This window comes from Coregonus clupeaformis, chromosome 8, assembly GCF_020615455.1.
Source record: "Coregonus clupeaformis isolate EN_2021a chromosome 8, ASM2061545v1, whole genome shotgun sequence".
Lineage (NCBI taxonomy): Eukaryota > Metazoa > Chordata > Actinopteri > Salmoniformes > Salmonidae > Coregonus > Coregonus clupeaformis.
Genome location: NC_059199.1, coordinates 25,550,135 through 25,577,256, shown reverse-complemented (window position 1 = coordinate 25,577,256; position 27,122 = coordinate 25,550,135). Strand labels below are relative to the sequence as shown.

The 27,122-nt window shown below is 45.0% G+C and overlaps 2 protein-coding genes and 1 pseudogene across 2 annotated transcripts; all 3 read left to right on the top strand.

The window, feature by feature from the left end:
* The first annotated feature begins 556 nt into the window (after positions 1-556).
* Positions 557-2,788, top strand: LOC121572772 (annotated as a pseudogene).
* A 1,456-nt stretch (positions 2,789-4,244) lies between these two features.
* On the top strand, positions 4,245-7,566 carry LOC123491446 (nipped-B-like protein B). Its single transcript, XM_045222234.1, has 3 exons — positions 4,245-4,528; positions 5,760-7,442; positions 7,561-7,566. Exons 2-3 carry the CDS (start codon positions 5,829-5,831, stop codon positions 7,564-7,566), a joined length of 1,620 nt encoding a protein of 539 aa, XP_045078169.1. The 5' UTR covers positions 4,245-4,528; positions 5,760-5,828.
* Positions 7,433-23,365, top strand: LOC121571452. Its single transcript, XM_041882913.2, has 3 exons — positions 7,433-10,106; positions 22,242-22,455; positions 22,742-23,365. The coding sequence occupies exons 1-3, from the start codon at positions 7,629-7,631 to the stop codon at positions 22,759-22,761; spliced, it is 2,712 nt and encodes a 903-aa protein (XP_041738847.2). The 5' UTR covers positions 7,433-7,628; the 3' UTR covers positions 22,762-23,365.
* The last annotated feature ends 3,757 nt before the right edge of the window (positions 23,366-27,122 follow it).

Here is a 27,122-nt window from a genome sequence, read left to right as displayed (position 1 = left end):
TAGTGCACATACAGTGCATTCGGAAAGTATTCAGACCCCTTGACTTTTTCCACATTTTGTTACGTTACAGCCTTATTCTAAAATGGATTAAATTGTTTTTTCCCCCTCAACAATCTACACACAATACCCTTTACTCAGTACTTTGTTGAAGCACCTTTGGCAGCGATTACAGCCTCGAGTCTTCTTGGGTATAACGCTACAAGCTTGGCACACTTGTATTTGGGGGGTTTCTCCCATTCTTCTCTTCAGATCCTCTCAAGCTCTGTCAGGTTGGATTGGGAGCGTCGCTGCACAGCTATTTTCAGGTCTCTCCAGAGATGTTCGTTTGGGTTCAAGTCCGGGCTCTGGCTGGGCCACTCAAGGACATTCAGAGACTTGTCCCGAAGCCACTCCTGCGTTGTCTTGGCTGTGTGCTTAGGGTCGTTGTCCTGTTGGAAGGTGAACCTTCGCCCCAGTCTGAGGTCCTGAGCACTCTGGTGCAGGTTATCAAGGATCTCTCTCTGTACTTAACGTAACAAAATGTGGAAAAAGGGAAGGGGTCTGAATACTTTCTGAATGTAGATTCTGTACCATGGTCTGGAGCCTTGCGGGACAGCTCTGTTCTCAAGTCTGTGGTTGTGGATCTGGGGCTTCTGGCTCTTTTTACTGTCCAGCATAGCGTATTGGCCTGGGCTACTGTCAAGCAGGCCTGCCGGTCTGTCCTGGGGGTACTGAACCGGGCCATGTACTGCTCCACCACTTCTCTGGCTCTCCAGGTAACACAGACACACACACTTATACAATCTTATGGTCTTAAAAAATTGGCAATTATGAGAGACAATTTTACATTTGAACACCTCTTTCGCTGTCTTACGTCACTGTCTTGTGTTGTCCCTGTTCTAGATATTGATGCATTACTGTCAGCCTGTGACGGAGGCTCCCTGTCTGTGGTCAGTACATAATGACCCATGGAATACCTGGTTCACCCTGCTCTGTTTCACCCTGCACTTCCTCTGCTGGTCCATCATCTGCAGTATACAGCTGATCTTTGACTATCCTGAACTACTGGGCATCAAACAGGTAAAGAAAACCCATGCAGATGTAACATGTGTTTGCGATCAAATAAAATAAAATAAAATAGTATTTGTCACATGCGCTGAATAAAACAGGTGTAGACCTTACAGAGAAATGCTTACTTACAAGCTCTTAACCAACAATGCAGTTTTAAAAAAATAAGTGTTAAGTAAAAAATAGAAAAATAAGAAATATAGAAAAATAACAAATAATTAAAGAGCAGCAGTAAAATAACAGTAGCGAGGCTATATACAGGGGTCACAGGTTAGTCAAGGTAATTTAGGTAATATGTACATGTGGGTAGAGGTAAAGTGACTATGCATAGATAATAAACAGAGTAGCAGCAGCGTAAAAAGAGGGGGTGGGGACAATGCAAATAGTCTGGGTAGCCATTTGATTAGCTGTTCAGGAGTCTTATGGCTTGTGGGTAGAAGCTGTTAAGAAGCCTTTTGGACCTAGACTTGGCTCTCCAGTATTGCTTGCCGTGCGGTAGCAGAGAGAACAGTCTATGACTAGGTAATTATCAGAGGACCACTAGTTTGAGGCCAGTAAGGGGACAGGGACAGTGATACTGTTCACAATGACACTTTTACATTTAAATTTTATTTAACCTTTATTTAACTAGGCAAGTCATTTAAGAACAAATTCTTATTTACAATGACGGCCTACACCGGCCAAACCCGGACGACGCTGGGCCAATTGTGCGCCGCCCTATGGGACTCCCAATCACGGCCGGTTGTGATACAGCCTGGAAGCGAACCAGGGGGTCTGTAGTGACGCCTCAAGCACTGAGATGCAGTGTCTTAGACCGCTGCGCCACTCTGGAGCCCAAACCAACACTGGTTACATCAAATAATTTTCATACATCACATTTTACCCTTTCCCACGCTCTTGTAAAATTCAAAATACTACTGTATTAGGCCTACAATTTAATCATCTACATGAATTCTTTCTCTTTGATGGGGCCCGTGTAGCTCAGTTGGTAGAGCATAGCGCTTGCAACGCCAGGGTTGTGGGTTCGTTTCCCACGGGGGGCCAGTATGAAAATGTATGCACTCACTAACTGTAAGTCGCTCTGGATAAGAGCGTCTGCTAAATGACTAAAATGTAAATGTAATGCCAAAGCTGGAATTACCCTGATTAAATGATTCATTCGTCAGCAATAGAATGATTGAGAATATCCTTCTGATGAAATATAACTGTTTAATATCTGCTATAAGTCCTTTCTCCCGGTCTCCCGCCATCCTCTCTCTTCCATCCCTCCATCTCTCTCAGGTTTATTATGAGTGCCTTGGTTTGAGAGACCCTCTGGCTCTCAAGTCCCCCTGGGCTCAGCGTCTCTTCGCCCACCTGCATCACCCCGTGTGTGTGGAGCTGGCTGTGGTTCCTCCCTGCCCTGCCCTTGGACAGGCTGCTGCTGGCGGGGAGTCTGTCGGCCTACCTGTCCCTGGCTCACTCCTTAGATACGCAGGACTGTGCCTACCTCAGTGTCCAGCTGCACAGCAAACTGCGTCTCTTCTCTCTGCCACAGGGGGGCGCGGCTCAGGACAATAACAACCACAAGCAAGAGTGAATTGAAGTCATAGATGTTAGAGGGAGTTGAAGTCATGGCTCGTCGGTCAAAGCCAATGGGGAAATCAATGTGGTTTTTGTCTAAACGTCGAAAATAAGTTATGTGGTAAACACAAGCTTAGGAGATCTTATATGGCCTCCTGTGGCTCAGTTGGTAGAGCATGGCGCTTGCAACGCCAGGGTTGTGGGTTCGATTCCCACGGGGGGCCAGTATGAAAAATGTATGCACTCACTAACTGTAAGTCGCTCTGGATAAGAGCGTCTGCTAAAATGTAAATATGTTTTGTACTAGGAGATCATTTTCATCAGCTAATATCACTTTTTGTGAATTTTTGAAGCATTTATGTAATCAAAACAAGCATATAAAGCACATGAAGGCCAAATTACAATTCCAAATTCTCCTCATTGAAAAGCATTGGAAGAGAGTTGGAATTTCATTGTACTCCCTGAATTTCAATGGAATTGACTTCAACCCTGATTATCTCATAAAACAAAATGTATAAGATCTCCTAGGCCTGTGTTAACCTGACCCTATTTTCGGCATTTATCCCAAAAAACCATTATTTCCCAATTAATTTCCCCCATAGGAATGGCTGAATGAACCAGAGGTAACTCATGTCCGGTTTTTAGGACTACAAGCTGGGGAGCTCTATTACTACACACACATGAATGGGATTGGATGGGAAGTTTGTGTGGCTGCATACAGCAATTGACAAAAGTAGACGCTGCAGTTGTTTGTTAACTTCACTTGGTAGGGGTAACACTGTGTTGATTTTAGAAAATGATCAGATTCAGAACATCTGTAAATATGCCACCAAGCATTTAGGCATAGCTTTTAACATCAATGTATTTGTGAGTGTGATTACTTAGAATGTTTTTTTATAAGGTATTCATTGTTTCATTATTTTATATTGGTCTAATTACAGTATTTTAGAAAAAAAAACGTTTGCTTATCATGGGTAATTTAAGATCTTATATAGGCGATACTACCTTGGAGCAAACTGCATGTGATGCCATATTTCAATTAGTTTGGTACCACAACAGAAGTTAATTGTTACACTGGAACAAATGATAAGCAACTACAACAACATGTCAACAACATGTCAATAAATGCAAGCAGTAATGCATTTTTTTCTATTGTCATTTTTGGTCATTTCTTTTTTTTAGAGTTTTTTAGACTTATCATTGATGTAGCCTAGGCTATTCTCTTATGCATAATTCCTAAACTGTCTGATCTGGGCTAGCTACTGTAGGTGAGCCTGCAGACTAGGTTGCATAACATACTGATTGATTGTCCTGAGCATGTATCCTAGTGTAGGCCACTTGGACGTTATCCTTTACGATTAATTCCACCGGGGACGACGGGTTGAAGCTTTTCACATCACCACGGGTAACTCGCATCACCTCAGCATCAAGTTCTGGCTGCGGTGACCCCCTTCTCTCCTTTCCTCTCTCTCTTCCAATTAGCGGGACGGAGGGATGAGCTCTGGGTGACCGGCAGACGGGAGTCTTCTTTAAACGCCTTTTCTTAGGTCGGCCAATATGGTGTGTGCCACTAACTCCCCTGACAGAATTTAATGTAATTAGCGGATTACAGTTGTCGGACAGTACTGCAGCAGGGGAATAGTTACTACCAATGGAGGTGTTTTAAGTTTACATGCTGTGATTCACTGCGAGGTCATCGTTAAATAACGGAGCTATATAACATTATTAATCCTGACTTTTTGACATCGATTAATCAATTACATCCGAAAGCTTTAGATAGAGAACGATATTCGAGTTGGTGGCTCGAGCGCATTACGCAAGACCGGAGGCGCACAGTCGCCTTTCATTCAGAAGACGACAACTCTCAAACCGACACAGAGGGGGATATAAAGCATTACTGCGGAATACCAAGGATTTGGTAGGTTTGGAAAACGATTTTTGAACATCCTTTGAATGCAGGCTTAAAACAAGGAGTGCGAAATTGTGGGGAACGTTTAGAGTGCAAACGTATAGCAATGTGCAGAGGCATACTGTGCATGTTAATCTAAATGACAACACAAAACAATATGGATCAATTTCAGTGTCAACAGAAATTGTGTTTGAATTACATCATTTTGAATTAGTATAATTAGGATATTGAATTAAATATTTTTGAATTTGTAATGCACAAATTGAATAATTTAATTCATAAATTAAACTTGTAGGCATATTTCATGATTTGAAACTGAATTGAGTGAATATTGCGTTCAGTTTTCAAATTCAAATTCAATTAAAATGAATATTTATATATTCAGTTTCAATATGGTAGATATTGCATTCATTGTCTGTGTATCAAGTCTACAAACTATCATTTCAAGTTGATAAAATTTTCATATATTCAACTTCTCAGATGCATCCATATTCAGTTTTCAAATTCAGTTCTCTAAATTCAGATTCAAAACCAGAGACAACATACTGGTACTTTGCCAGCCAGGAAAGGTAGAGGAGAACAGAGAATCAAACACTCACTGTGGTCAACAGAAGCTTCTGGCGGTTTCTGAAGCCAATGTGGCATGTTTAATTTATTTTCTTCCTATGAATTTGGCTCTAGCATTTTAACCCCATTCCTGAAAGCTAAGACTCTCTGGAACATGGATGTGCCTTCTGTTTCCCTCTATGATGATCACAGGCCATGTTAGAAGGGAGTGTCACAAAAAAATTAAAATTGGCCCACATAAGAATATAGTTGAATAGCCCTGTCATAGCCCTTCTAAGGACAGCCGTTCCATTCCCTATTTAATTCAACGATTCAATTTGTGCAAAATTATGGAATTCAAATACAATTTCTGTTGGCACTGAAATCGCTCCATAAAACTATCCGTCAATGGTATGTTAACTTTTTATGATTAGGGAAAGTAACCATCAGGGGAGGACGAAGCCTGTGTAAAATGTAATCCAGTAAATAGGCTACGTGGTTGAGTTACATAGCCTCTATACATGATGTCATAGAAATGTACAAAGTAGGCCAATTAGTAGGCTACATTTCAATAAATAAATAAATATTCGGATTTGAAAGCAAAGTGAGTCACAAGGAATATGCTATACAAATTAAAATCACAACATATGTTTATTATATTTTTAGGAACATCTTGCTGTGTCCTTTTTGACAGACCTGTTGCCAGAGCATCAAACGAGAGCAAGATTAGGAATCTTGCCAAAAGCAAAAGCTCTTCTCTGTTATGTCTGTCTCCTCTTTACCGGAATGGAAACAACTCCTGCTGGAGCGAAAGAGGAGGGAGGAGGAGGAGCGAGAGAAGGGAGAAAAAGAGGAGGAGGCCAAACTCGCCAGCATGCCTGCCTGGAAGCGAGGGATCATCCAGAGGAGGAGAATGAAACAGGAGAGTTTCGGGGACAAGGAGAGAGAGAGCCCCCTCCAAGTCAAGGAGGGAAGGTCCCCTTCTGATACTGTGAGTGACCCAGACAGCGCTACACTGGTGCAGCTGGAAGGTGAACCACCACTCAGCCCAGACATTGCAGGGCCGTTGGATGAAGAGGCTAAACCGCAGAGTCAGGTGTTAAGAGAGACCATCACCCCTGTCCAACAAAACCCATTCATTCGCACACATGGCGGATGGAGAAGGGGAAGAGAAGCAGAGAGGGCTGGGGAGATGGGCCATGAGAAAGGGAATGAGCAGGAAATAGAAGTAGGGAGAGGGAGGGAAAAGGAGAAAGAAAGAGGCCACATCAAAGGTCATGACGGGGAGTCTGGGAGGGGAAGAGATACAGAATTAAAAATAGAGCGATACAGGGACAGGAGTGGGGGCAGAGAAAGGGATAGAAGTGCCGGGAGAGAGACGAGCCGGGATACTGTGAGAGACAGGGAAAGGGAATGCCCGAGAGGGAGAAAGGAGGAGGAGAGGGAGGAGGTAGACTCAGATACTCCAAGCCCCAAGTTCCCCCATCCACTAGTCCCAGGCCTTCGCACCATCAGAGCAGACAACATCATCATTATTGAACAGGACAGAAAGGGAAGTGATGAAAGGAGGGGTAGAAGGAGAGAGTGGCAGAGGGAGGTGATGGAAGAGGAGCAGGAAAAGAGAGATGTAAAGATGGACCTCAAGGAGTTTCTATCTGGTGGAGGGAGTGTCACGGAGATCCGAGCATCAGAAGTATTGATCATTAAACCCTTAGCTGGCACTGAGGACTGCAGAAGTGGAGGTCTAAAGGGGACAGGCAGGGAAGGAGATGGCGAAAGAAGGAGAGAAGCAAAGTGCAATAAAGATGGAAGAAAGGACTGTGAGAGGGGGCTGGAGAGAGAGGTGGCGTGGCAGATGATGAAAGATAAAGAGAGGGAGAACTTGAGGGAGAAATACCGACCACTGACACAAGCAGCTTCAGAAAAAGAGGATAGGAGATGTGGTGACACAGATGACAGTATCCACAATGAGAGAAGAGTTAGGGTGAGTGAGCTGCTGAGTAAATTTGGGGAACATACAAAGAAATTCAGGGAACATCCAAAGCCCCCGTCCCGGTCTAAAAGCTCAGATTGTTTCAGCCGGCCTGGCAGGGACAGAGAAAAGTTTGGTCTGGACGAGGACGATGATGGAGACTGGAGAGGGGAGGAGAAACATGCAGGATTCAGGGGTGTGGCCAAGCGGTCATTCAGCTTCTCTGACCAGGTGATATGCACCAAGGAGAATGGCATGCAGGATGAGGGGAACAATGATAGGAAGAAGGTGGAGAGGACATATTCAGATAGGAGGGTGGCACCTAGGGGAGATGTAGTGGAGGGGGAATGGTCAGAGAGGGGAGGCAAGCAGGGGGGCTGGACCCGGCTTTCAGATAAAGAGCGGGTGGGGAAGCATAGAGAGGGATGCATAAAAGCAGACAGGGAGGTAGAGGGGCAGCCTGAGAGACAGCCTGCTTTGGAAAGTAACACAGGGAAAGAGACTGACCATGGGGTCGAGATAGAATTAGAATATAGTAACAAGGGGACAGAGGAACTAACAAAGAATATTTATGGGGAGGCAGGGTTTACAATGGCCTCAGTTAAAAACACAGAGGCCTCATTTGCGCGAAGAGTGCCCATCAAACATGATGGGCGAGAGAGAGCAGTGGAAAGAGAGGTAAAGCGAATGAGAGAAGAAAGCGAGAGAGGGATGGAGAGGGCGAGGAGCACAGAGAGAGAGGTGGTGGGTGGAAGACAGGCAAAACCTCAAGTGAGGGAGAGATGGGGGTCAGACTTTAGAAGAGGATCAGACGCAAGGGACGTAAAGAGGATGTCAGAAGTAAGGGACTGCACAATTTCAGTTGAAACAACTCAACAAAACTGTGTGATCACCCTCTCTGTAGACAGAGCCAGTCCTCCTCAGCCAGTCCTCCATCACAGACATGTGTCAGCATTTACAGAGTGCTCAACCACCTTGCTCAACACTGTGGGGCATAGAGGAACAGATTGGCATGGTGGTCAAGGAGCGCCGGGGCCCCATTCAACCCAGTCAGCACTGTCACAGCACACAGGGGACCTTATCAATAAGATAGGGAGAGTCGGAGAGACAGCAAATGAACTTGACAATCACAAAGGGACCCAAACATTGACTCAGGATAGCAAAGGCGTGATGAGGGAGGACAGAGAGACTGTGAGAGGGAGCAAAGCTTATAGGGTGCCAGGTGAGGTAAGCAAGGAGAGCACACACCCACCTGGCGCACACGTGCACGGTCATGTTTACCCCGGAAAGTCAGTTCAAGAAGTAACCCCTAAGTCTCCTAAGTCTCCAAAGCACGTTGCCTCAGTTGAAATCCCTCCAACACCACTTGAGATACACATACCCAGGACAGTGTTCTACGGTGTGGGGGTGGCATTAGAGAAGAAAAGGCCAAGCCTCCAAAGCGAAGACAACCAGAGCTGCGAAGGAGAGGGAGGGAAAGGTGTTGAGAGGAGGGATAGTTGGAGGATCGGCAAGCCTTTGTCTCGCATCGAATCCCTGCGAGAGAAAATCCGCCAGAGAGAGAAGGAGAGGCTGAGGAACATGGAGGGAGCGGCAGCAACGGGGGATGATGGCGATACGACTGAGGGAATGAACAAGGCTGGGACTAGAAGGGTTAGAAGAGCTTCAAGTTCAGATAGGTGTGAGGAAGCAGAGAGGGGGAACGAAATGGAGCGAGAGAGACAGAGACAGGAAGGCTCTGCACCACAGACAACATCCACTCAGTTTGACGTCACACAGGAAGTGAGCGTGTCGAAAGCCGACCCTGAGCTTCCTGTTCCTCTCTCGTTCTTGCAATCTGTCAAAGGAGAGGAAGAAACCAGGGGGATCTCCATCGCAGCCTCCGAAGTAACCTCGTTCAGCTCTCACACGATCGAGAGAGAGGAAGATCCAACAAAACATGTAGTAGATGAGTTACGGTGTGACAGGGGTCAGCAGAGAAAACAGGACACCAGAGGCAGAGGAGGAGAAGAAGGCGAGGATAAACTCTCGGAGGAAGAGGACAGGCTGCTTTATCTGCCTCCTTCACACTCTCCCTCGCCCTCAGACTCTCTCTCCCCTGCTCTTGCTGAGATGAGCCGGATCTATAACTTGAAAACAGTGGGGTCCAGGACGACGATGTGCATGAGTGAGAGGACCGTGGATAGGCCTATACCATCACACACACCCAAGGTACAGTCACACATATCAGCAGAACAACAGGAGCCAAGCAGTCCAGAGAGATCAGTTGGGAGGCTGACACAGAAGCAGCTGTGGGGTGGTGGTGGGGCATCTGGGAATAAGGCCTCTTCAAGTGATGAGAAGTCCAGACTTCAAACTGTACAGCATCAGGTGGAACAGCTTCAGTTGCGAGATCAACAGGAAGTACAGAGACTATCACACGACAACAACGCAGCACAGTCGTCTTTTAGTAAAAAAACGATTTTGAAAGATAAAGAGTCTAAAGCTCAGCAAAGCCCCAGGATATCACACAACCAGCCTAATAAGGAACCTCAGCAGATGCATCCGAGGCAGAAGGATCAGCAAACACCCCTAAGTCCCAGAAAAACTCAGTCTAATCCGCAACTGCACTCTGAAAGGCCTCCTCAACCCAATCAGCCCCGATCCATTACCATCAACTCCAGATCTCTCCTGACCCCCTCTCCTGAGAACTCATTACACCCAGACCAGGGAGTCCCACCCACCCCATCACCCTCCCCATCCCAGTCCCCCTCTGTCTCTCCCTCCTCATCCCCTTCTCTGACCCATCGCACCATCAGAAGCTCCTCTGGAGGCCAGCAGGTCAAGAGGGGCACCACCATCACCATCACCCCCAGGAAGCCTGTTGGAGGGGCAGCCGTGGAATCGGTTTCAGTATCCTCAGGACCCCCGGCCAAGATGTCTGCCCAGGCCCAGATGCCTGTCCTTACCGAGGTAGTAGAGAGAGGCAAGAAGAGGTACCCCACTACAGAGGAGATCGAAGTGATCGGCGGGTATCAGAACCTAGACAAGTCCTGCCTGGTCAAGACTCCCAAAGGGACTCCCAAAGGGGTGAGTGTAGTGGGGTGATATGCCTGTTGGCATATTGCAGCCTATGCACTGCGAATTGTATTGATAATGTATCACATCTTGTAGTGAGGATAATGGATCCCTTCCCCTAAGGTTGGGTTTAATAAAGACCCAATTGGTAAAACAAAACAAAAACACAAATCACAGAAAACTGCTTCAATAGACTATCAGTATGTTATGGGATAAGATCGATGATAGTGTTTTGAGTATTCACACTCGTACTGTGACTATCAGAAAACTTCAACTCTTCCCCGCCTGCCTCCATTTGAACCTTTTTATCACCTCCAGTCCCCAGAATGCCCGCCCATCGCTAGCATTAGAACATCCTGTTTGATTGCACTGAGTATGAACACATAAACTGAGCTAAGCCTGTTAAAGCCTTATCAAGCACGACATGATTCTCAGGTGTAAAGTAGCCTACTAGTAGCGTTGACTGTGTGGTGTCGTTTATTAATAAACTAATTATAAACCCTTTATAAATCATTTGTTAGGGTAACCGTAATGTATAGCATTACCAGTCAATTACAAATGAGCCTTCATGTAACACTTGAGGCCAGGAGGAGTGGAGAGGAAACCACAATGACAGAGCCAGTCAGCCAGAGCCACCCCTCCTCCTCCCTATCTCTTTCTGTCTGTCTGACTGGAGTTTTTGCAGAGAGGAGCTATGTGGGTTGTGAATCAATCGTCACTTCTTTCTGTTTCATATAGAAAGACAAGTTATCCCACAATAGATTAATTGTTACCCCCCCCAGTTGGAGCCATAGCCTGTTAGAGGTTGCTTCCGAAATGGCACCCTATCCCCTACAAGGTGCACTACTTTTGAGCAGAGCCCTATGGGCCCTGGCCAAAAGTAGTGCACTACATAGGGGATAGGGTACCATTTCAGACACAGACAGTCTTTTGGAGTACTGTAATTAGGACACCTCCATAACAAAGTGGCTCATCAGAGCAGAACTAAAGACCAGGCTGGCAGTCTCCCCACACGAATGGAGTGTTAGAATGGGATGAGTCTGGTGTAATCTGTTTATATAGTGAGGTAGACTAGAATATGCATATTTAGAGCAATTACGGTATACAGTATACACAGAGTATACAAAACATTAAGAACACCTGTTCTTTCCATGACATAGACTGACCAGGTGAATCCAGGTGAAAGCTATGATCCTTTATTGATATCACTTGTTAAATCCACTTCAAATCAGTGTAAATGAAGGGTAGGAGACAGGTTAAAGAAGGATTTTTAAGCCTTGAGACAATTGAGACATGGATTGTGTATGTGTGCCATTTAGGGAATGGGAAAGACAACATAGTTAAGTGCCTTTGAACAGGGTATGGTAGTAAGTGCTGGGCGCACCGGTTTGTGTCAAGAACTGCAACACTGCTGGGTTTTTCACGCCCAAAGGACTTCCAGCCAACTTGACACAACTGCATTGGATTCAATATGGGCCTCTGTAGCTCAATTGGTAGAGCATGGCGCTTGTAACGCCAGGGTAGTGGGTTCGATCCCCGGGATCACCCATACGTAAAAATGTATGCACACATGACTGTAAGTCGCTTTGGATAAAAGCGTCTGCTAAATGGCATATTATTATCCCTGTGGAATGCTTTCGACACCTTGTAGAGTCCATGCCCCGACAAATGAAGGCTGTTCTGAGGGCAAAAGGGGTGGTTCCTAATGTTTGGTATAGTCAGTGTATATCTATTGTTAAATACATAAACCTTTATGGTTAATGTACTGTACTTTACTCAGACAGCATGACTTTTAATATAAAGCACTTTGCTATTGTATAGGCATTTAGCCTATCAGCATATTTGTTCCTCTTGTTTTCTGTCCACTCCCGAGTGGCGCAGTGGTCTAAGGCACTGCATCGCTGTGCCACTAGAGATCCTGGTTCAAATCCAGGCTCTGTCGCAGCCGGCCACGACCGGGAGACCCATGGGGCAGCGCACAATGGCCGGAGTGCAAAAGTATAATGTATGCACTCACTAACTGTAAGTTGCTCTGGATAAGAGCGTCTGCTAAATGACAAAAATGTAAATGTCCATGATGCTACACAGGTCACACCATTGCATTGCAGGTTACTTCCTCTGACAGATCCTGTCTTTCAATGAGTCTGCCCTTGTTGCCTTTCCAACAAGTCTTCCTTTGTATTTTCCTGTTTCTGCTAAGTTTGTTTTGCTGCATTGGATTTTTGGCAAACACTTTTGACCACGTTGACCTCTTGGCATATGACAGCAACATTTGCCAATGTCATCCTTCCAAGTCTTATCCAAACTTGAAAATCTAGGCTAAGAAATTAATGATAGACCTGTTAATTTAGCCATGGCACTATAGTTGAGGAAGCTCTCGCCATGTTTATTGTATAGTTTTCACAACATTGACTATTGATACTGTCCTACTGTAACCTCATTTCCAATTTATAATTTTGCAAATGGGGTCATCAGGCCCAAATTTGGTGCGACTGAGGAGGAACAGTCTCTCATTTGTCAGTGAAACAAGAGGGTGGGATTAAAGAGAAGTGGAATGAGGAGACACTCAACAACCTTGTCACTCCCTAGCTGAGACACTGCATGTTCGAGTCCCAAATGGCATCCTATTGTCACGGTTTACTAAGCCAGAACCCAGAAGCAGACCAGGACAAGGTAAGTTGAAACAAAGGTGAGTGTTTATTTAATAGATCCACGAGTGAGGCTGAATAATCCAGGGAACAGAGCGGGTGGCGTGGATGGGTTGTTGAGGGTGCAGTGGTAGGTCCAGTAATGGCTCGGCAGCCGCCGACCATCAGGCAGAGGTTGGGTGAAGGTTCCGGGTGAGTGACTGCAGATAGAACAAAACGGAGGTAAGTATACAGCAAGTCAAAAAGGTGCAAAACAACAAAACTAACGCTAGAAGTTCCAAGGCTGATACACGGACAAACATACTGTTCATGGCTAACGATCCGGCAGGGAATGGATGTCAGGTCAGAGCTTATGAAGGTGATGATCAGGGCCAGGTGTGCAGATTGCTGATGGAATGCAGGTGTGGAAATCAGGAGAGCTCCCGCCTAGCAACGTAGCCCGGCAACCAGGCAGGGAGCGTTCCAGAACCCTCGGGAAACTGGAGATCCCGAGCAGAAAAACTAATACACAGACGGAACCGACTCAGACTGCCGGAATCGTTACAGTACCCCCCTCCGACGAACGCCACCGGGCGGACTCCCGAACGCCAGGATGGAGGCGGTAGAAGTCACGAATGAGGTCAGCATCTAGGATCTGTCGCCGCGGAATCCAACTCCTCTCTTCAGGACCATACCCCTCCCAGTCCACGAGATACTGGAAACCCCGGCCCCGCCGTCTGGAATCCATGATGCGTCGCACCGTGTAGGCAGGACCACCTCCGATCATCCGAGGAGGAGGAGGAGGAGGCGGAGGGGGCAACAGAGGACTGAGGAAAACAGGCTTGAGGCAGGAGACATGAAAGGTGGGATGGACTCTGAGCGTCCTCGGTAGTTTGAGTCGAACTGCCACCGGATTGATCACCTTCTCCACCACAAACGGACCAATGAACTTCGGTAACAACTTCCTAGACTCAGTCCGTAAAGGAAGATCCCGTGTGGCCAACCAGACCCTATCTCCGATGGTATAGGTGGGAGCGGGGATCCGGCGACGATTCGCCTGGAGCTGATACCGGTCCGAAACTCTAAGGAGTGCCTTTCTGGCCCGATGCCAGGTCCGGTGGCAACGACGAATATGGGCCTGAACAGAGGGCACTGAGAGCTCCTTCTCCTGAGAAGGGAACAAGGGAGGTTGGTAGCCATACAGGCACTGGAAGGGAGACATCCCAGTGGCAGATGTAGGGAGAGTATTGTGGGCATACTCAACCCAAGGCAACTGAGAGACCCAGGAGGTGGGGTTGGAAGAGACAAGGCAGCGTAGCGTGGATTCCATCTTCTGGTTGGCTCTCTCCGCCTGACCATTAGATTGGGGGTGAAAACCAGATGTGAGACTGACTGTAGCTCCAATGGCCAAACAGAAGGACTTCCAGACAGCAGAGGTAAACTGAGGGCCACGGTCGGAAACGATATCACTGGGCAAACCGTGGACCCTGAAAACCTCCCTAACCAGGATCTCGGACGTCTCCGAGGCAGAGGGAAGCTTGGCAATTGGCACAAAGTGGGCGAACTTGCTGAATCTGTCCACGATAGTCAGAACGACCGTGTTCCCCTCAGAAGCGGGCAACCCAGTGACAAAGTCCAGGGCCAGATGCGACCATGGTCGCCGGGGAATAGGAAGGGGGTGAAGTAGTCCAGAGCTGGGCCGATTGGTACTCTTATTCTGCGCACACACTGGACAGGCAGCAACAAAACCCCGAGTATCCTCGGCCATGGCAGGCCACCAAAAACGTCTGCGAAGAAACGCCATCGTCCGAGCCACGCCAGGGTGACAAGCCATCTTGCTGGCGTGGGACCATTTGAGGACAGCAGGACGAACCGACTCAGGCACAAACAACCGACCGGGTGGACCGTTACCGGGACCGGGCTGCGTCCGAAGGGCCGCCATCACCTCCTCCTCAATCTTCCACATAACTGCTCCCACGACGCAGTTCCGGGGGAGAATTGTCTCGGTCTTGGACCCACTCTCTTCCGTCTTGGAGAACATCCGGGACAAGGCGTCCGCCTTGCCGTTCTTAGATCCAGGTCGGAACGTCAGGGAAAAAATTGAATCGTCCGAAAAACAACGCCCACCTGGCCTGACGGGAGTTGAGACGTCTAGCCGATTGCACGTAAGCAAGATTCTTGTGGTCAGTCCAGACAATAAACGGTTGCTCCGCCCCCTCCAACCAGTGGCGCCACTCCTCCAAGGCAAGTTTCACCGCGAGAAGCTCCCGGTTACCCACATCGTAGTTCCTCTCCGCAGGCGAAAGGCGACGAGTAGTAGGCGCAGGGATGGAGTTTACTGTCCGTGGAGCATCGCTGCGACAGGATGGCGCCAACTCCCCACATCAGACGCGTCCACTTTAACGACGAACTGACGGGCCGTGTCCGGTTGAGAGAGAATCGGTGCGTTGGTGAATCGCCTCTTCAAATCCAGAAACGCTCGATCCGCCTCCGGATTCCACTTGAAGGTCCTGATACTGGAAGTCAAGGCAGTTAACGGAGCGGCCACACGGCTGTAATCCCGGATGAATCTGCGGTAGAAATTCGCAAACCCCAAAAATCTCTGGAGCTGCAATCTCATACCGGGCTGGGCCCATTCCAGAACCGCTCTAACCTTCTCCTGGTCCATCCTAATCTCTCCCCTGGAGATGATGTACCCGAGAAAGGATGTCGTGTGGGCGTGGAACTCGCACTTCTCGGCCTTCACGAACAGGCGATTCTCCAACAATCGCTGCAGAACCTGCCGGACATGCTGGACGTGGTCGGAAGGTTCCTTCGAGAAGATCAGAATGTCATCCAGGTAAACAAACACAAAGAGACCGATCATATCTCTCAGGACGTCGTTCACCATACTCTGGAATACCGCTGGAGCATTGGTCAGTCCAAACGGCATCACCTGATACTCGAAGTGACCCATCGGTGTATTGAAACCCGTCAACCACTCGTCCCCCTCTCTGATCCGGACCATGTGATACGCATTGCGTAGGTCTAGCTTGGTGAACACCGTAGCACCCTGTAAGGAGTCGAAGGCAGAACTCATCAAGGGCAGGGGATACTTGTTCTTGACCGTGATGTCATTCAACCCCCGATAATCAATACACGGTCGAAGAGAGCCATCCTTCTTACCCACAAAGAAGAATCCTGCCCCCAGGGGTGATGACGAGGGACCGAACGAGACCAGCAGCTAGGGACTCCTTGATGTAGGTCTCCAAAGCCTCACGTTCAGGTCGGGAGATACTGTATAACCTTCCCTTGGGGTAGACAGCTCCAGGGAACAGGTTGATGGCACAATCATATGGTCGGTGGGGAGGGAGTGACAGAGCCTTCTGCTTACTGAACACTTCCCCCAAATCGTGATATGTCTCGGGAACCAGGGACAAATCTGGGGTTTAGCCTCAATCACCTGACTGGGAACCGAATGGGGACAGGCAGTCTTGAGACAGTTAGCATGACAATCAAGGCTCCAACTCGTTACCTTGCCCGTCACCCAATCGAACGTGGGATTGTGTTCCTTCAGCCAGGGGTATCCAAGGACCAGAGGAACATGGGAAGACGGCAGAATGAAGAATGAAATCATCTCAGAATGATTCCCCGACAACAGCATCTTAACCGGTTCAGTCCTCATCGTGATACGTGCCAGACTACTGCCGTCCAGAGTGGTAGCTTCAATGGCTTCCGGCAATTGCTCCTTGGAAAGCCCCAGCTGTTCCACCAACTCGGCATCAAGAAAGCTTCCATCGGCACCTGAATCGATAAAAGCGTTAATCGCTAAGCTCTGATTCCTGTTCATAAGGGTAGCCGGGAAACGGGGTCTGACAGAGGTATTGAGAGGTCGAAACTGGCTCGCTAAAAGTCCTCCCAACTTTAGCGAGCCGCGCAGTTTGACGACCGCCGGGAACAAGTGGCGAGGTAATGTCCCGAACCACCACAGTAGAGGCAACAGTTAGTCCTACGTCTGTGTTGGCGCTCCTCCTTGGTTAACCCGTGCCGCCCCCACTTGCATGGGTTCAGAATCGGGAGACAGGACCTCTCCACTAATCCTGTGTGGTGGACGATGATCGACGTATTCTGGTCCAATCCCTGACCCGACTGGAACCTGAGAAGCTGATCGGTTGGGACGGGACCCATTGCTTCTCCCTCCTTCGGCTCTCGGACTCGATTATCCACCCGAATAGACAAGGCTACCAAGCTGTCCAGGTCACTAGGCTCCGGATAGGAGATCAACTCATCCTTGAGCTGCTCCGACAGACCCTGGTAAAAGGCCGCTTGCAGAGACTCCTCATTCCACCCACTCTCCACAGCCAACGTCTTGAACTCGATCATGAAGTCGGCCACGCTGCGAGTTCCTTGGCGAAGCGAAAACAGGCGCCTAGCTGCGTCCCTCCCTCGGACGGAATGGTCGAAGAGCTTCCTCATCTCGGCCGTGAACCCCTGGTATGAAGCCATGCAGGGATCCTGTCGTTCCCAAACGGCTGAAGCCCACTCCAGCGCTCGACCACGCAGCAACTCAATCACAAAGGCTATCCTAGCCTTGTCTGTGGCATAAGAGTAGGGCTGTAGATCGAACACTAACCCACACTGCATAAGGAAGGAACGGCATCTTCCCAGCTCCCCCTCATATTTATCCGGCGTCGGAACCTTGGGCTCACGGAAGGACACGGCTCCAGAAGCGGCAGGCGAGATGGGTGAAACCGGTAGTGGATCCTCCACCGGAAACTTGCGCTGGTTCTGGACCTCCGTCAGACCGGTAGAAAGGTTCCGAACTGACAACGCGATCTCCTGTAGTACCGTGCTATGATGGCCCAACATCTTCTCCTGATGGGTAATGGCATGGCGAACAGAGTCCAGGTCCGCTGGGTTCATTACTGGCCGGATCGTTCTGTCACGGTTTACTAAGCCAGAACCCAGAAGCAGACCAGGACAAGGTAAGTTGAAACAAAGGTGAGTGTTTATTTAATAGATCCACGAGTGAGGCTGAATAATCCAGGGAACAGAGCGGGTGGCGTGGATGGGTTGTTGAGGGTGCAGTGGTAGGTCCAGTAATGGCTCGGCAGCCGCCGACCATCAGGCAGAGGTTGGGTGAAGGTTCCGGGTGAGTGACTGCAGATAGAACAAAACGGAGGTAAGTATACAGCAAGTCAAAAAGGTGCAAAACAACAAAACTAACGCTAGAAGTTCCAAGGCTGATACACGGACAAACATACTGTTCATGGCTAACGATCCGGCAGGGAATGGATGTCAGGTCAGAGCTTATGAAGGTGATGATCAGGGCCAGGTGTGCAGATTGCTGATGGAATGCAGGTGTGGAAATCAGGAGAGCTCCCGCCTAGCAACGTAGCCCGGCAACCAGGCAGGGAGCGTTCCAGAACCCTCGGGAAACTGGAGATCCCGAGCAGAAAAACTAATACACAGACGGAACCGACTCAGACTGCCGGAATCGTTACACCTATTCCCTACTTAGTGACCAGAGCCATATGGGCCCTGGTCAAAAGTAGTGCACTATACAGAGAAAAGGGTGACATTTTGGACGCATCACTGGATATAGTAATACTAAATGCTGCAGTAGCTGTTTTCAAAGTACACTGAACAAAAATATAAACGCAACATGTAAAGTGTTGGTCCCACGTTTCATGAGCTGAAATGAAAGATCCAAGACACTTTCCATACGCACAAAAAGCATATTTCTCTAAAATGTTGTGCACAAATTTGTTTTCATCCCTGTTAGTGGGCAATGATCCTTTGCCAAGATAATCCATCCACCTGACGAATGTAGCATATCAACAAGCTGATTAAACAGCATGATCACTACACAGGTTCACCTTGTGCTGGGGACAATGAAAGGCCACTCTAAAATGTGCAGTTGTCACTCAACACAATGCCATAGATGTCTCAAGCTTTGAGGAAGCGTGCCATTGGCATGCTGACTGCAGGAATGTCCATCAATCAATCAATCAATTTTTATTTATAAAGGCCTTTTTACATCAGCAGATGTCACAAAGTGCTATACAGAAACCCAGCCTAAAACCCCAAACAGCAAGCAATGCAGATGTAGAAGCAGAGCTGTTGCCAGAGAATTTAATGTTAATTTCTCTACCATAAGCCTCTTCCAACGTCATTTTAGAGAATTTGGCAGGACATACAACCGGAATCACAACCGCAGACCACGTGTATGGCGTTGTGTTGGCGAGCAGTTTGCTTATGTCCAACGTTGTGAACAGAGTGCCCCATGGTGGCTGTGCGTTATGGTATGGGCAGGCATAAACTACAGACAACGAACACAATTGCAATTTATCGACTGCAATTTGAATGCACAAACATACCATGAGGAGATCCTGAGGCCCATGGTGAGGCCCATTTTTTAAAGGAATCTGTGACCAACAGATTCATATCTGTATTCCCAGTCATGTGAAATCCATAGATTAGGGCCTAATTTATTTATTTCAATTGACTGATTTCCTCATATGAACTGTAACTTAGTAAAATCAATTAAATTGTTGCATGTTGCATTTATATTTTTGTTCAGTATATTTCTACCGTTTTGTTTCATAGCTGGTAAATTAATCACACAAAGTCAAAGAACAACGAATCCTATATAGCCTATTCCATCTCGCGCTGCAGCACTGCCTGGCTGAGTGAAATATTCATTTTTAGAAGTGCTGCGCACAGGCATAAAAGTTGGTCTAATTTACTTGAAACTGAAGTGCGACTTTGTCCTTGTTTCTTGGCTATTTACATTGTTTTGTTCACAAGCTAGGTTGTTTTTCTATGTTTGAGTTTCAACTGCTACGGAAGACAATACAACACGAGAACAAACATGACTCGAGTCGTGTTACCACGGTAACCTCTTGCCCTTGAAGGGGCAGGTGAACATTTTTGTCTCATCTGTGATATTTTGGTTAAAAGAATCAGGTCACAAAATAATTAATTAAACAATATACCACATTACTTCTTACTAGTAATACATTTGTTTTAGAAACATAACTAAGCATGCTCATCTGTTTATTTGTATTTTTTTGGTGTAATTTTAGCAGGGAAAAAATATTTTGTTTGGTAAAAAATCTGAGTGGCTGGTAGATTTTTTAATCTACCTGCCACAGTGGCTGGTGGACCAAAACATTTTTTTTTTGCCCTGGACCAAATATTTAGCAAGAGGTCATAATTTCATGGAGTCAGTGAAGGAAGAATCAACATGGAAAAAGTGTTAAGCAAATTCAAAAAAACTGATTTTCACAAAGTCAAATGAATTTATGTTCTAAGTTTCATGATGCTTGTATCTAAACCAAAATTGATAGTTTTAAGATTGTTTTATACGTCAGTTGGGGTCTCTATAAGCTACAAAATGAGGTCCTAAACCTAGCATGAAAGTGCATCCTAGCTGGGTGGGCTAATATACAGTAGTCAAAATGCTTGCCTTGGGATAGGTTGAGCCAGTGGCCACCATACCCCATACAAATGATGATTACATTTTGTCCGTTTTTTGCATTGTATGCATATGAACTCAATATGTTTATTGTGACAGAGCAGACATCATCATGCCCCATGTATACAAACGTAAAACAAGCAGGGGTCCAATTTGTAAGTCGCTCTGGATAAGAGCGTCTGCTAAATGATGTAAATGTAAATGTGTAGCACCCCTTGAGGTTCTTGAGAGAGCAGCAAAGGAAGTGAGAGAAGGGAAGAAGTCCATTCGAGCAGCAGCAAGGGAAGAAAAATTAGACTGAATGACACTGAAGAGGTACATTGTCCCAGACAACTGGTCAAGAAATGGAAGGGTAAGTGATATTGAACAGAAAGATCTATATCTGATATACAATATACCACACCCCAATTCCATGAATTAAACTTTGACCTACCAGCACCATCACCCACTTACCCCAAGGCTGCTCAACTTACCCTGACTCAGGCTCAATTTACCCCATAAATTGTGCCAAGAGACCACTTTCTTTGGACAAGCTATGTTTTCAAAACTGTTATGTTTACATGAATCCTGATTATTTCCAGGGATACACAACATCCTGAAATATATGTAGATATATTTTTTTATAAAGATTATTATATTTCCCTTGATGTAGTGATGCTGAATGCAAAAAATGGCTCAACATACCCCACTCTCCCCTAAAGACATTTTGGTTTTGAATGAATATATGATGCAGTGTTGTTTATTAAACGACTATGATGTAGGATGTGGATTATGACATAGTATCATTCTCTGTTTTATGCACACAATAGGTCAATAAGGGAATTTTTGTCCATTCTTTTGCAGGACTATAAACGAGAATAGGAAGATTATGTGCCTCGTCAAGACTACATTTCATGATAATCAGTGCTGCAACTGAATGGACAGATACTCCGACGATCTTCCAAATACATCCAAACCTAATTGGATGCATTATTCACCTAAATTAATCTCACCCACTCAGTCTACACTAATTGAGTAATGAGAAAACCCCCAAGAATCGTTTGCTTTGTGTCAGTTCGGGACCAAATCGTGTAATGTACTCCTAGCCGTTAAGCACAGCTCTCCTTTACTATAGTTGTCCTGCTGTAACCCTTTCGTATCCTATTGGTGCTTCCTGGCCACCTGTTGCTCACGTTGCTGAGACTGTTGGACATCAGCTCCACCGAGCAGCTGCATCATCTCACAGAGGGGGGTGATTTACGCTCTCCTCGTCATCCTTGTTCAGATCTTCTGTCTCCCCCCTCCTCAATCCCTAGGCTCCGTTGTCATACAGTATCTCTTCCTCTCAAACTAGACCAAGGTACCATTCTCATACAGTGGCTGCCCCACATCCTGTGTAAGACATTTTTACGAGTATTTGTAAAGGTTCCGATGTGACTGTGGTGATTAGCGATTGACACAGTGCACCTCCTTTCTTCCTCTCTCTCTCTCTCTCTGGTTCTCTCTCTCCTCCATGTTCTCCCCTGCTGTGTTAGCCTGGGTTAATCAGTTCAGTCAGGGATTAACCTCCTGGGCCTGAGCTTGATTCGTCCAACCTCTCTCACACTAGGTTATTATCAGGAGTGTGTGGTCAGTCAGTCTGTGGTGAATATAAATTGTACAACAGTAGATGTACTACACTGACCTGTAATATAATGTACTATAACGACTTTTAATATAATGTACGACACAGACTTCCCTGGGGCCAGGTTTTCCTACTATTGGGTGCAGGCAGAAATGTTGTTTACACCAAAATCAAATCTGTGCTAAGTAAACTAACTGTAGGTTACACACATTTTTGTCAGGAAGGGTCTGACTCAGTACAACCTAATCATGCCGTTTTAATGGGTGCCTCCCTTTCATACGAAATAAGGGCAACACTGGGAAAGTACAGGTTATTTTTAGTTATTAATTGTTCTTGAAACATGTCCATCCTGATTAAGTAACACTGCAATGTGGTCAGGCTGTCTGTAAGGGTGAGTCTCTATTGGGTGCGCTGTACTAAGCCTCTCTCCTGTGTCTGTCTTTTTCCACCCCCTCCAGGTGAAGGTGTGTTTCGACGAGACCCAGCTGGAGCAGGTGTGTGAATACCCATCAGAGACCTCCATGCTGGCCTTTACCCCCTACCCCATACCTGGTCAGGAGAAAGGGAAGGAGGACGAGGTGCAGGAGGAAGAGGAGGAGGAGCGAGGAGTGTTTGGGTCTGGGAGCAGCAGGAACGTGGGAGCAGCGGCTGGCCTGAGGGAGCTGAGAGTAGGTCAGTATATGTCACTCCCTTCCAACTAGCTGAATACCTGCATACACAGGGTGTATTCATTAGTGCAATCCGTGGCAAAAACATTCTACAATGGAAAACGTTTTGCAACAAAACCAAGCGTTTCTTATTGGACAAGTTCAGGTTAGTCCCTCTCTGTTTTCGTCCATTTGCATCCGTTTGGTTCCTAGTGAATACACCCCTCAGTTAGTCATGAAATGTGGTTGTCCAATCCATACCTGTGTCTGAATTGTGTCTCATAACTCTTCTTCCTCTCTCTATTTTACAGATGAGTCTTGCCATCGGTAGACGTCAGCTCGCCAAATTGCACAAGTGATGTGTTTAATATTTGATTTTATATAGCAATATGATTTTTGTTTTCCTGTATTTTGTTTCTTTAAAATTATAGAATTAATGTTGGTAATCTTTTTTGATGTTCAATGTTTTATTTTAAATAGGGTCAAGGACTTTTGGTTTAGAATAAAAAATTATGGTTTTATGGAGTTTATGAGTTGAATGGTGGCGCTTGTAGCGGAGCATGACTGGCATTTTTTATGTATTTTTACTTCTCTATTTCAAGGTAAAAGTGAACAATAAACTTTACAACAGCACTGTAACGATTCAGGCTGCATTCCCTCTAGTGCACTACTTTTGACCAGAGTGCTATGGGCCCTGGTCAAAAGTAGTGCACTCTAAAGGGATTAGGATGTCATTTTGGACACATCCTCAGATATGCTTATATTATCTGGTCTCTGTGCCTGCTGGATTTTCTCATACAGATTATATAAATATCAGGTCATCTACAACTGCAAGATGTATTTTGAATCTTGTAAACACCCCTCAAGTGCCTTCAGAAAGTATTCATACACCTTGACTTATTCCACATTTTGTTGTGCTAAAGCCTGAATTCAAAATTGATTAAACAGATTTTATTTCTCACCCATCTACACACAATACCCCATAATAACAAAGTGAAACATTTACATAAGTATTCACACCCCTGAGTCAATACATCCAGCTCTGTCAAGTTGGTTGTTAATCATTGCTAGAAAGCCATTTTCAAGTCCTGCCATAGATTTAACCCTATTTAAGTCAAAACTGTAACTCGGCCACTCAGGAACATTCAATGTCATCAATGTGGTCCTCTGTAGCTCAGCTGGTAGAGCACGGCGCTTGTAACGCCAAGGTAGTGGGTTCGATCCCCGGGACCACCCATACACCAAAAATGTATGCACGCATGACTGTAAGTCGCTTTGGATAAAAGCGTCTGCTAAATGGCATATTATTATTATTATTTTATCTTGGTAAGCAACTCCAGTGTATATTTGGCCTTGTGTTTTAGGTTATTGATTCAGAGGGGTTGGGTACAACTGACTAGGTATCCCCTTTCCCTTATTGTCCTGCTGAAAGGTTAATTTGTCTCCCAGTGTCTGTTGGAAAGCAGAATGAACCTGATTTTCCTGATTTTGCCTGTGCTTAGCTCTATTCTGTTTATTTTTATCCTAAAAAATACTCCTTAGTCCTTGCCAATGACAAGCATACCCATAACATGATGCCACCACCACCATGCTTGAAAATATGAAGAGTGGTACTCAGTGATGTGTTGTGCCTTATTGCAAACAGGATGTTTTGGGATATCTTTATTCTCTATAGGCTTCCTTCTTTTCACTCTGTCATTTAGGTGAGCATTGTGGAGTAACTACAATGTTGTTGATCCATCCTCAGTTTCATCCTATCACAGACATTCAACTCTGTAACTGTTTTAAAGTCACCATTGGTCTCATGGTGAAATTCTTGAGAGGTTTCCTTTCTCTCCGGAAGGAAGGACGCCTGAGTTAGGAAGGACACCTGTATCTTTGTAGTGACTGGGTGTATTGATACACCATCCAAAGTGTAAATAATAATTTAACCATGCTCAAAGGGATATTCAATGTCAGCTTCTTTTTTTTTTACCGATCTACCAATAGGTGCTCTTCTTTGGGAGGCATTGGAAAAGCTCCCTGTTCTTTGTGGTTGAATCTGAGTTTGGAATTCACTGCTCGACTGAGTGTTCTTACAGATAATTGTATGTGTGGGGTACAGAGAAGAGGTAGTCATTCAAAAATCATGTTAAACACTATTATTGCACACAGAGTGAGTACATGTGACTTGTTAAGCACATTTTTACTCCTGAACTTATTTAGGCTTGTCATAACAAAGGGGTTGAATACGTATTGACTCAAGACATTTCAGCTTTTCATTTTTAATTAAATTGTAAAAATGTCTACAAACATATTCCAATTTGACATTATGGGGTATTTTGTATAGGCCAGTGACACAATATCTCAATTTAATCTATTTTAAATTCAGGTTGTAACACAACAAAATGTGGAAAAAGTCAATGGGTGTGAATACTTTCTGAAGGCACAGTAGTTTCTGGCAAACCATGGCTATATGTAACATCATGACAATTCACTTTTGTTAAATTACTGTTTCTGTTTGAACCACAAATGGATTTAAGCTAGCCTTATTGCATATTATTGAAAACCCTGACGATACATTATGGAATGATCACCAATACAAGTTTTTATTTTTGCCCACTAGTGGAATTAATGTGGTAGGATGAAAAAGAGTAGTCTATGTACTGTATCTATAGTACTTTGACTGCATAGTTTATAATGTAAAAGGTATTATGTTTGTGTCTCTGGTGTTATTATGTGAGACTACAGCACATGGGTGATGTGGGTAAAAAAAAAAAAAAAATAGTATCCATAGAATGGTCCTTTGGAGTATGGATTGTTGACATATATTTGACATTTGTATATAAAAGCATAATTGATCAACGTTGGCATGTTTATGACATTTTGGCCTTACCCAGGTCTCCTTTAAGACTCCATAATGTTTTATCTGTAGGTGCTACAAAGAGAACATTGGTGTCATATGAAGCTTTACAGCTTGCTTTGTAATATGAGTAGTATTGTTTCCAATAACAATATTTTTGAATATTTAAGAAAATATACAAAATTAGATTTAGCTAAATGTTTAATATATTAATATACTCTATGAACATATCAAAGTTCCAGAGTGGGATCTCTGCTACTTTTAGAGTTATGATCCAATTTGTAAGCATTAACAACTGAGTGAATGTGAAGATTTATTCAAAATGGTCCCCCTCTGCTGGTGATTTGCAGGATGTACAATATATTAAATAATTTGCTAAATTAAAATTGTATATTTCAATATTCATAAATTAATGTAAGAAAATTGTTATTGAAATCAAAATGCAACTCATGTTTCAGAGCAAGCGGTAAAGTTTAATATTACACCCATTTTTGCTTTATGCCACCTACATATGAAACATTATGGAGTCTTAAAGGAGGCCTGGGTAAGTCCAAAATGTAATAAATATGCCAACTTTGATTAATTACTTCTCAGTTATGCTTTTAGATACAAATGTCAAACATATGTCAACAACACTTCCTCCAAAGGACCATTCTATGGATTAAATGTTGTGAAAATCCCCAAAATCATGGTATATTTTTGTCCTAGTTTCATGAGGTATCACCCACATCCCAAATAAGGGCACAAATGTTATCATGGCTCCATGGGATGCTGTAATCCCAACTTTAGGTGCTATTTTTTATGTGAAAGAATCTATATGAAGAATATCATATATATGAAATATCTGATTTATGCTCCCAATTTTGATACTTTGTTTTACTCTTTCTGTTTTCTATTGTGGTTGAAGAAGCTGGCTTCATGAGAGAAAAACATCTAATAAATTATTTGAAATTAAAAGTGTCATGATGGGTTGTGTAGATCTTACTATTTATACATTTATGTTTCAATGATATTTAGTGAGTATGAGATATTATTATATGTCATGGTGTGACACCTTGTGGACAAACCTGGCTGCACTGCTGCAATAATTTTCAGTTACAGAGCAGAGGTTAAAGTGTTGCTGTCCAGACCAATTATGTATATAAACCCATGATTACTGATGCTATGTATTGGCCAATGAGAGGCTTTGAAGTCATCAGTCAGTCATATAGAGCCCCATAGTGTAGGTGTCATAATACCCATAAAACCTAGCAGTCAAACAGGGAAATAGTTTTTCCACCATTAATCTTTCCCATAGGGAATTTTAGAAACCCTTAAAATAAGGGCTGTGTTTCGTGTAGGCTTACCCTGGCGTGACATTTTGATAACCATGCAAATCTCTCTCAGTCAAGGTGACTTTTATCAATATATTCGGCTCTATTTACTCTCAGATTTGAAAATGCTTAGCATTTAGCATCAAAGTAGACATCATGCAAGACTACAAATCCCTGCAAGCTCCTGCATGTAATCTCTAGCTGACACCTTTGCTAATAGGTATTGTGTCAATTTAAAACTTGCACAAGACAATTCACAGAATTGTCAATTTAAAGAAATGTTGCCAGTTTATTCATTCATTTAGCTAACATTAGTTAATCCAGAGATTCTTACCTTTGCCTCGATTCGGCAGTCTCGTTCAGTTCACCATGACATTTGTAGTTCTTTATGATAGCCACATTAGCAGTTAGCATTTCATTTTGGGGGTAAATACAGGCAAATATATTGATAAGTCACCTTGTCCTAGAGATTTACACAGTTATCAAAACGTCACGCCAGGGTAAACTTACTATTAATGTTAAATCATAGTTTTCACC